This window comes from Lepisosteus oculatus, chromosome 17 (assembly GCF_040954835.1).
Source record: "Lepisosteus oculatus isolate fLepOcu1 chromosome 17, fLepOcu1.hap2, whole genome shotgun sequence".
NCBI classification, from domain to species: Eukaryota; Metazoa; Chordata; class Actinopteri; order Semionotiformes; family Lepisosteidae; genus Lepisosteus; species Lepisosteus oculatus.
Window position 1 is genome coordinate 2,038,630 of NC_090712.1, and position 8,859 is coordinate 2,047,488.

At 40.2% G+C, this 8,859-nt stretch overlaps 1 protein-coding gene across 1 annotated transcript; it reads left to right on the forward strand.

Annotated features, from left to right (window-relative positions):
• Nucleotides 1-736: 736 nt before the first annotated feature.
• Nucleotides 737-8,272, forward strand: agt (angiotensinogen). The gene is made up of 5 exons (XM_069179816.1): nucleotides 737-841; nucleotides 3,023-3,836; nucleotides 5,239-5,521; nucleotides 6,301-6,448; nucleotides 6,967-8,272. Exons 2-5 carry the CDS (start codon nucleotides 3,056-3,058, stop codon nucleotides 7,141-7,143), a joined length of 1,389 nt encoding a protein of 462 aa, XP_069035917.1. The 5' UTR covers nucleotides 737-841; nucleotides 3,023-3,055; the 3' UTR covers nucleotides 7,144-8,272.
• Nucleotides 8,273-8,859: the final 587 nt, after the last annotated feature.

The window sequence follows — 8,859 nt, forward strand, 5'->3', positions numbered from 1 at the left end:
AGCAGTATATCAAGAGGTTCTACTGATCCTGATTATTTTACACCTGAGTCACAGAATCTCTCCTGACGCTGCAACGACAGCTGGGGTATTGCGATGTGAGGGCCATAGGGGTGTGGCTGTTAGCACTGCTGCCTCATGGGTCCTTGGTCCTGGGTTCGATTTCAACCTGGGGCACCTTCTGCATGGAGTTCGGATGTTTTCTGCTCTCTGCTCGGGTTCCATATTGCGAGAACATGCTAAATTAACTCGGTTAAATGGGTCACTACGTTGTCCCTGTATGTTCAGCAATGGAGTGATGTCCCATCCGGGGCATTTTCCTCGCTTGACCCCTATATCTCCAGGATAGGCTGCGGGCTTCACCAGGAATAAGCAACTTTCTGACAGTGGATGGCATTACGATGCACATGGATGTCTTGGCAAAACGTGAGGCCGTGATGATGACTGCAAAGCAGGAGAAGAGGAACAACAAACATAAAAAAAGATGTGCAAAGAATCCTGAGGTCGCACATCGGAAAGCTCAGAAGCTTAATAGCCCATTCCTCCTATTTTTTTTTATCTTCAGTAGCGTTAGTCAGCTTCCTGCAAGGTGTAACAGAAAAACCCTCTTACAACACGGTTATCGTAAAGAGTTTAGAAAGGACACAGAGCTGGTCCATCAGGACAGCAGCACAACTGCGCTGAGAACAGATCGTCACAGCTTCAGTGATTCACCAGCTTGGCTAATGAGTAACAGGCAGGCTAAAGCATGAAGCAACTACAAGGCTGCTTGTCTTTAAAAACAGACCACCAGACTAACGGAACTCTGAAACCAGCAGCAGCTGCCTCAGCAACAGAATTTAAGGTCAGTGCATCTTAATAAAAACATTTTCACAACAATAATTTCCCTTGCAAATATCTAATTAAAAACTGTTAAGAAAATTCAACAATAATCAAATTGAATTTGTAACAAGTTATCCTTGTTATTTTAAAGTAATTGTTTAAAGATAGAATTCTTGCCAGAAACTGTGCACTTATTAATAAAAAGACATAATTCCTTTTTGCTTTGAAGCATAGTGTTGAGAGATTAGCTTGTTTATTGTGTGTCATAGAGAAGAAGCTGAAGTCTTTAAAAGCTGTCCTAGAACTGTTTTAAAAATTATTATCTAATATATAATGTAATACAGTATATATGAAACACACTTTGATGTGTAATTTTATTGTTTTAATATTCATAATCACACTATGTTATGAGAGATTATATTTTTTTATATCCATTTGATTATCATAATTTTATATAAGTGTATTTTAATTCTACACACAAAAGGGGAATTGTGGCACTCTACACATTTGCTTATTAAATAAAAAAGAGATTCGTATCTTGTGTCCAAAGAAAGGAGAAAAAAAATATTTAACCATTTTTGCGGTACAAGATAGATTTTGACATGCGCACCTCATGCAATGATTAACAAGCTTTCCTCTTCCAGAGGACAGCAGTCCTGAATTTGCACTGCGTGCTTTGTGGGGAGTCTTCACCTGCAGGGCTTCAGAAGCAGAAATAAAATACATATAAATCACTCTTTAAAAACTTTTTAAAAAATTCTCCTTCTTCTTGTTTTAAAATTCAATTTTGGAACTTCTGTCATTTGTTTATATATATATATGTAACTCAAAAACAATAGCTTTAGTTTTCCAGTAAATGAACTTCATGCAGTCCGTAGTGCAGTGACTGCAAGGCCTTGACAGTATTGGATTTCTCCTCAGGCTACAGTACAGTGCAGATCAGTTCACTAACCTTTCCCACTAAATAATCAATATGTTTATACAGTACGTTTTTAACATTTATCATGTTTCATAAAACTGGGCTATAAGAACCATCTGTGAGCTTTCATGTTGTTTTTTTTTCCTTTTCTATAAATGAATTTGTTTTATACTTTACATGGGTTTATGAAACATTAACATAAAGTGCTCATGAAGGTTTTACAAGCTTTGAATACCATTAAAATTTACCTTACATTTATATAGAACATTCTAAATCGGTGACCTTATAAACGTTGTAGCCTTGAACAAAATGATCAAAAAGTCAAACTGCATAAGAACACCTATACGTGGTGGGGAGATGAACAAAAATAATTGGTTTAAAACTGCAGACAAGGTCAAAGCCCCTTCGTAGGAAGACATACTGTATGTAACAGCAAGGTGCACTGAGTTGAAATAGTAACTGTTATAAAAGCAAAGTCCATTATCAGACGCGAGGACTCAGAAGAGGACCACAGACCAAATTGAGACAGCTGACAGCAGATCATAGAAGTAAACTGGAAGGAAGCCACTTAGTCACTGCGTTTTTAAATTCGGCTCTGAATTCTGCGGGACGACAGTGCAGTGATGTTACAGACGTGATTTAGTTTCAATAAAAACCCAGTGAGCGATGGGCTTTGGACTTCTTCCAGCTGTATTACAGACACTGTTAAGTGCAACTGTTAGTAAGGCTATGCAGCATTGAGAAAAGGGAGCAGCATAGATGAGTTTATTCACAGCTACTGTCGCAAGCACAGGTAAATAGAAAAGACACTTTGGAAACGTGCTGCTTTTAACAGCAAAATATAGTTTAATGTCACTTGAGTAATCATTTGCCAGCATGATTTTCTTTCCCTTTTTCAAACTTTGTCAGCTTTAGCCCTGAGAATTTTATTTTTCAGTATGTCCAACAGACATAGATATACGGTATGTGTGTATCTATATATGTTTGTCTTATTTAAGTAGCAATCAAAACATTTACTTGTCATTATTACTTGTTTGCTATTTAAACTGTGGCAGTTGACCTTCTTTATCACATTTTCTTTCGCTGATGTGAATCAGACATTAGAGAGGAGCTCAGCAGTTCTGCGAAGTTCTCTTGAGAAAGCCATTCCTGTGATGGACACAGGCCAAACTCAAAAGAGGCAGTAGAATAACGTTGCAAACGGCCCATCATAACTAGCTGTACTTTTGGAATTTCTGCAACGGCCAAGTCCTGATTTCTAGAGTATTTTACTTTTCTGAACAGGTTTACTTCATAAGACGGGACTGAGAAAACAGGATGCAAGAAATCCTGAAGGCTTTGCTCCTTCTCTCCTGCGCTTGCCTGACGCTGGGGAACCGTGTCTATGTTCACCCCTTCAAACTGTTCGCGTTGGAAAATCTCACCTGCGTGAACCTTCAGACTCACAAGGAGAAGCTGCTGGAGGAGAACTTGATTGAACCCTCCCCTATAGACCCACTAAACACCTTTCAGGGGGACACCAGCCCAGACGAACGGCCCGACCGGACCAAACAAAATCTTATCCAGCTAAAAGCCGAAGTGCTTGCAGGGCTCCAGAATGGCCTTGGTCTTCGGGTGTACCGCACCCTACTGAAGCAGAAGACCGGCAACGCTCTGTTCTCTCCTGTGAACACTTTCGGAACTCTAGTCACATTTTACCTGGGGGCCTCATTACCCACAGCTGCAAAACTGCAGGAGTTCATTGGCATAGTGAAGGAGGGAAATACGAAAAACTGCACGTTTGTATTTGATGGCTACAAGGTTCTGACCACGCTTCAGCACATCAGTTCTCTGACTAACGGAACCACCGACTTGCAGAAAACATTTGCGTGGACCTTTGTCGACAGAGGCGTTAAACTGCCGCACGAGTTTGCTCAAGGGACGCGGAACCTCGCCGATTCCTCCTACATCAGGTCGGTGGACTTCTCCCTCACCTCAGAAGCCAGACCCCTCATGAACTCCTTCATCGAGCAGACATCTTTGGGGAAAATAAAAAACCTTTTCAGTGCCATCGACCCATCTTCTGACCTGATGTTCGCAAGTTCTGTTCATTTCAAAGGTGAGTTAAATGCAAAAATGTACAAACTGAACTGATTTTTAATTTTAAATTTAGATTAATTGAGCAAAGTAGTTACTGCCAAAGTTAGTCAAAGGACACGTCAAGTAAGAAGCAGGCAGCACTGACAGAGACATGACATTATTAAAAAGTCCCTGTGTCTTTGGTTGTGAATCCTAAAAATAATAAACTAATAATTCTAGTAAAACACAACTTCCAAAACACTGGAGTGAAACCTTTCACAATCTCATGCTGTTCTGCGTAAGGCCTGGATGTTTTCAGCCTTCTTCCTGCTGATTGGAAGTTGATTCTTATCACAGCTGAATTCTGGTAACACCTGAAGTGCATCAGAATCTACTCAAACATATCCCCTGGGATAACCTCCAGGACCATGGAGATACCAAAGGGAAGCTAAAGTTAGTGGGCAGCACCAGTGTCTATTTCCCTGAAATACGCCCTAACACTCCCAAAAGAAAGCAAAGACAACATGAGCCATTCCCCATGGACAGCAAGTAAAAGAAAAATAAAATGATGAAGATTGCTCAAGTGTGTTTTGGGTGACCTTCCCCCTACCGCTTTAAATATATTATATGAGAGCCATCTTATGGCGTTTCTAAATCCACAAACTTAGTATGTCCAGAATTTGGCAGCCAGAATTTTGACCAGGTCACATGCACGCAATCACATTACTCCTGTCCTGGAGTCCTTGCACTGGCTACCTATTAGGTTTTGTGTCAAAATCAAAATCCTCATGCAGATCTATAAGCTCTGCCTGGCTTGGCACCTCAGTACCTGTCTGAGCTACTGTCTTTCTATTCCTCAACCTCGCAGCCTTCTTTCATGTGCTGTGATTCTGGTCTCCTGTATATCCACTCTAGGGGTGATAGGGACTTCTCCTTCTGCGCCCTAAAGCTCTGGAATTCTATCCCCAAGGACATCAGATAGTCACCTTCCCTCCCCTGTTTCAAATCAAGACTCAAAAGCTTCCTCTTAATAAAGGCTCTTATTTTATTTAATTGTCTGTCTGCCCCTTTGCATCTTCTACTGCCCTCCAAACCCTTCTGTTCCTTTGTGCTAATTCTCTTATCTCATATCTTTGTTGCTGTTTTCGTTATCCTTTTTTATGTTTTCCTTTAAAGGGCTTTGAGAGGTATAAAAGCCCTGTATAAAATAATGTTTATTATTATTGTTGTTTTTATTGTTATTATTATTAAGTCCAGCTCTGTTGCCCCCATGAGGTGCATACTGATTTCTGTCACTGTTAAGATATTTATCCTAAAAATAAAGCTTTACAAGACTGGATTGTTGAGTACAGCTGCCAGGAATAGTCTTTTGCACTTGAATCTAAACAACAGAAAAGTATGTTGATCCTCAAATTGAGAGAAACCAACTTGTTTTGTTTCAGGACAATGGAAAGTGCCTTTCCAGCCGGAGCAGACCACAACAGAGGGCTTCTGGATCGACAAAGACACCAGGGTCACGGTCCCCCTGCTGTCTCACACTGGCAGTTTCAAGTACAAAGACGTGAAGGGCCTGAACATCTCTGTCCTTAAACTGCCCATGAGCAAGAGCACTTACATGCTCCTTGTCCTGCCACACGAGGGTGCTGACCTGCACCGCATCGAGGAACGTCTTTTTACAGGAAAAAGAGTGGAATTTTCAGAGCTGGACACGGGACTGACTGATGGGTATGGCTGACAAAATCACATTAGAGAGCACATCTAATGGAGTGCTGTTTGTTCATAGAATTACTTCTCAAGCCTACTTCTTAAGTACTGCACCTTTCCTGACCTTAGCCAATAATGTTAAAGGTGTCTTTGTTACCTCTGCAAAATATCTCATCATCACTACCTGTGTCTCTGTTTTCAAATCCTATCTAATTTATTTTAGTATTTTTGGTTCAATATACACCGGTTTCCTAAAACTGAAAACTTTAGTTGTTCGAGGCCAAGAGGTTTGATTGTCTGGCTTTCTTTCATCGAAAAACTCTTCGATTGGTCTAATTATATAAGTTACCTCGAAAATGTTGGCGTAGGCCCCAAAATGTTTAAAATTGTTTAAAAATAATCCTTAAAGTCACTGAAAATATGAATTTTGTTTAGTTGAGCCAATTATTAGATCAGTTAAGGTAAATGAGAAGATCAGAACAAAAAAAACAATTCCTTGTATATTAAGCACGGGAGAGTTAAACAAATCATGCAGAATGTGAAAATAAAAACAAGGAAATATGAACTTTACTGATGTTTCCTGTGCACTAAGGAAAGAAATTAATTTAAAATGATTGAGTGGGTCAAGTCCAATTATTTCTAGATGTCGTGTGCTTATTAAAAGCCGCAGGTAATATGTGTAACTGTGCCAGACTATTGAACAGCTGAATCAGGTCTACGTGCAGTGTGTGTGGCTGGTGTAGGCCAAAGAAAAGCTTGGAGTACATATGGACAAGCTGTTCTTTTTGTGACCTCTGCAGGGTTTTCAATGTGTTCCTGCCCAAGTTCTTCATGAGTACTGTGAACGACCTCCAAGCTCTTCTCTCTGACATGAATCTTCCATATGTGCTGGGTGAAACTGCAGACTTCAGAGGACTTGGTAAAAAGCAGCATTTCACAGTCGGGAAGGTAAAGATTTTGAAAGGAAACTCGGATGGACCTCAAATATTTCAATTGCACTGAACATTTCAGAGCATATAAAATGTTATCAGAATGTGTAAAGAACACTGACACAAACCGGTTTGAAGATAAACAAATAAGAGATAATGCTATCTTCATGTTTAAATTCACAGGTTACAGCTTCCATGTGAAAATAAGGACAATGCTTGATCTGACGGACACACACTTGATCCTAACAAGCTCCCACATCAGGGTTATATACAGTAACATAATGAGAAACCTTTAAACTGTGTTTTGCCTGTTAACTGGTGCTGGAAAACAGACTGTATATTGAAATTGAAGGAAAAGGCAGGAATTCCCAAACAGGAATAATGCCTTTGGTATGTTCCTGGTCATGATAAAATCACGGCACCCAGCTGAAAGTTGGTTGCTTAGAAAATAGAAACATCTTCCAACCTTCTAGTCAACACTCACAACCACAAGCTGTGTTTTTGCCAAAAAGCCCTTTGACACTTCTGGTTTCACAGGTGCTGAACGGGGTGACGCTAGAACTGTCTGAAGAGGGATCAGAGGCCGGAGAAAAAAGCTACAACAGCACCATTGTCTCCCCTTTCAGAGTCGACAGGCCCTTCTTCTTTGCCATAATCGAAGGGAAGACGGGCGCCATCTTGTTACTTGGAAGAATAACAGATCCACGGCACTGATGGCTTCCTGTCTCAACTGTGAACTAAAAATGTCTGTATTTGCACCGTGGACCAGGAGGAACGATATTTCGTTCCACTGTATTCTTGTATATGACTGGAATGACAAATAAACCTGAACTTAAATGCAGAAACTGCAACACAATCAGCATTTGCTCTACCCTCTGCCCCTATTACAACTATTAAACACAAACTTTATCTTCAGCCCGGGGTGTGCACGAGGACAAAGATGCCCACAGTTCTTCTGCCTTCTGAGGAAAACGTGACGTGTTACTGACTCACTTTTCATGAACATGTCAGTTGCAGGATGTCGTGTCATTTTAATGCCCTGGGAAGGAAGGATTCTCACACTAACCTGAACGACAGATCCGGAATTTATATTGACTTCTTCAAAATTGAAAGAACAAGACAAAAAGTGCTGGGGAACACTGGCTTGCTAATTACAAGTTTTGAAAGTGTTGCACCGATGCCAAGACTATGGTCAAAAGCCGGCGATGGGTCCCTGTGTACAATACCCCAACGTGGCAACGTGTGCGCAAGAACACGCTGAACGCCCCCGCACTTGCAGGTGACACGCAGCTGCGATGGCTTCTAGTGTGGCGCCAGGCCTGCAGAACTCCTTCGCCAAGGACCACAAGACCTCCACCAGCCAAGAGCCCTCAACCCCAAGAGCACGTTTCTCATTTTAGTCCAAGTACCTGGTGAAACGAAAATGATAAAACGCATGCGCTTGACTAAATGTCATATATGTTTGTATAAATGTATGTTTTTATATTAAACATGGCCCCTATAACATTACATTTCATGAATACCGACATGTGTCACCAATAACGTACCGTGTGTCAGAGAGATGTCCACTTCTTCCAGCTCTCAGTATAAATTAAAATGTCTTTTTTGCTTACAGTATTACTACAGTACAAGAAATTCAGACGTGTATAATGATTATTATAGAAGACGTATATTCTGGCTTATAAAAACACAGCAGCATGATGTACTGTATGTCACTCAAATCGGTTTTTGTACCAAGTGCATTTAAAAAGTACGTGATGCCCCTCTGGAATCTTGTGTACTACCAAAAAAACAGCATTGCTCCACTGCAATGGATTCAATAAATATTTTATTTTAAAACTTTTGAGATTATTGACTTGTATTTTAATTGAAAAAAGAAACAGGCAAGACAATCTGTTACAATTGTGGTTCATTCACTGTGTGGTTGGTATTTGACCACTGTGAATAAACAGGACCTTTGACTGATCCAAGACTGAGGACTCTGTATAAACGGTCAGCTGTATTGTCCTGGGTCATGGTGGTTTTCCTACAGATTTATATTTCATTTACCAAAACAGCAACACAATATCTGCACTCCACAGTAGTTGATGACTAAACTCCTCGGACTTATATATTCCATTTATTTCAGGAGAAAAGCCCTTTTGTACTGTCTAACCTAGCTGAACTGTTTAGTGTACTACACACAAAACTACGTATGTTTCCATAGCTTCAACTCCTGAGCAATGATGCTTATTTTATAGCATTTTGAATGGTAATAAAGTTTGAAATGCCTCTGTGGAGGATGTTTTGTCTCCAAGGACACAAGCAACATTTTAAATCAAGAGCATGACCATGGACTAAAAACAATTATACGTGTAATAGCATTATTACTTCCTAGAGAAAACTAAAATGAGTTCATAACATCCATCAAATCATTAATGAAGTGGCTGG

What these genes read in the sequence shown, in the direction of transcription:
- agt (XM_069179816.1), top strand. Translation starts at nt 3,056, where the DNA reads ATGCAAGAAATCCTGAAGGCTTTGCTCCTTCTCTCCTGCGCTTGCCTG. An exon ending in GACACGGGACTGACTGATGG is followed by an intron (nt 5,522 to 6,300) that starts GTATGGCTGACA and finishes TGACCTCTGCAG; the next exon opens with GGTTTTCAATGTGTTCCTGC. An exon ending in AGCATTTCACAGTCGGGAAG is followed by an intron (nt 6,449 to 6,966) that starts GTAAAGATTTTG and finishes CTGGTTTCACAG; the next exon opens with GTGCTGAACGGGGTGACGCT.